At 43.4% G+C, this 1,249-nt stretch overlaps 1 protein-coding gene across 16 annotated transcripts in view; it reads right to left on the minus strand.

Moving 5' to 3' along the window:
• Syne1 (spectrin repeat containing nuclear envelope protein 1) overlaps positions 1–1,249 on the minus strand; it is a 373,023-nt gene that overhangs the window by 196,712 nt on the left and 175,062 nt on the right. For all 16 annotated transcript variants that reach the window (XM_048800010.1, XM_015502320.2, XM_048799993.1 and 13 more), the window contains one exon: positions 128–300. In XM_048800010.1, coding sequence (XP_048655967.1) covers positions 128–300 — 173 coding nt within the window. The remainder of the gene's footprint in view (positions 1–127; positions 301–1,249) is intronic.

Genomic DNA, 1,249 nt, shown 5'->3' on the forward strand with positions numbered 1-1,249 from the left:
AAGGGAGAGAGGGAGGGAGGGAGGGAGGGAGGGAGGAAGGGGGAGGAGCCACAGGACAGCCTGTTATTGAAACATTAAGCTGATCCTTCAGTAAGGTTTGCCAGCGCTTGGGTGTAGTTTTACTTACCTTTTACAACGAATGGCTGCAGACAAGAGGGATGCCCACCTCTCCTTCACAGCCTGCAGCTGCTGCTGGATGGCAGGAACGCCTTCTGGAGAAGTGTTCTGCAGGACATATTCCCCCCTGGTCACTATCATTTTCATCTGAATCTCTTTTTCCTGTTTCACTGATAGCAGAGCCTGTAGAAACAAATACAGAATCCCCTTGTCATTTGCATGTTAAATATGCAACAGCTTCAAATATTTCAGAGCTCCTGAAAGTGGCATATGCAACTATGCCACGAAGGCCCCATGGGAAGTCAGTTGCTGGTGAGTGCCAGGAGCCAGTCACCAGATACCCGCTGGTCTCTTAGTGGCCTGGGCATTGCAGGTTTTGATTTTTCTCTGAATGATCCCTTCCTTCCACTGACGTTTTATGTTCCTGGTTTTAACAAGGGGAAGGAAGTCTATATTTCAGTAGCATCCATGAATTCTCAAAGGTCACAGGATGCAGAGCTTATAAATGTTGAGATTCTAACACACACTTCTATAGAAATAGATTCTGGGCTCCAAGTTCTTCATAAGCCTTATTCTTTCTCATGTGAGAAGGGAGTTTTTTTTTTTTTCCTTTGCATGACTATTTGCTTTAAATTACTTTTTTTTTTTATTGGTTGTTCAAAACATTACAAAGCTCATGATATATCATCTTTCATTCATTTGACTCAATTGGGTTATGAACTCCCATTTTTACCCCAAATATAAATTGCAGAATCACATCAGTTACACACTCACATTTTTACATAATGGCCTATTAGTGACTGTTGTATTCTGCTACCTTTCCTATCCCCTACTATCCCCCCCTCCCCTCCCCTCCCATCTTCCCTCTCTACCTCATCTGCTGTTGTTCAATCCTCTCCCTTGTTCCCCCCCCCCTTTCCCCTCACAACCTCTTATATGTAATTTTGTGTAACATTGAGGGTCTCCTACCATTTCCATATGCTTTCCCTTCTCTCTCCCTTTCTCTGCCCCCACTCGTCTCTGTTTAGTGTTAATCTTTTCCTCATGCTCTTCCTCCCTGTTCTGTTCTTAGTTGCTCTCTTTATATCAAAGAAGACATTTGGCATTTGTTTTTTAAGGATTGGCTAGCTTC

This window comes from Marmota marmota, unplaced genomic scaffold (genome assembly GCF_001458135.2).
Source record: "Marmota marmota marmota unplaced genomic scaffold, marMar, whole genome shotgun sequence".
Classification (NCBI taxonomy): Eukaryota; Metazoa; Chordata; class Mammalia; order Rodentia; family Sciuridae; genus Marmota; species Marmota marmota.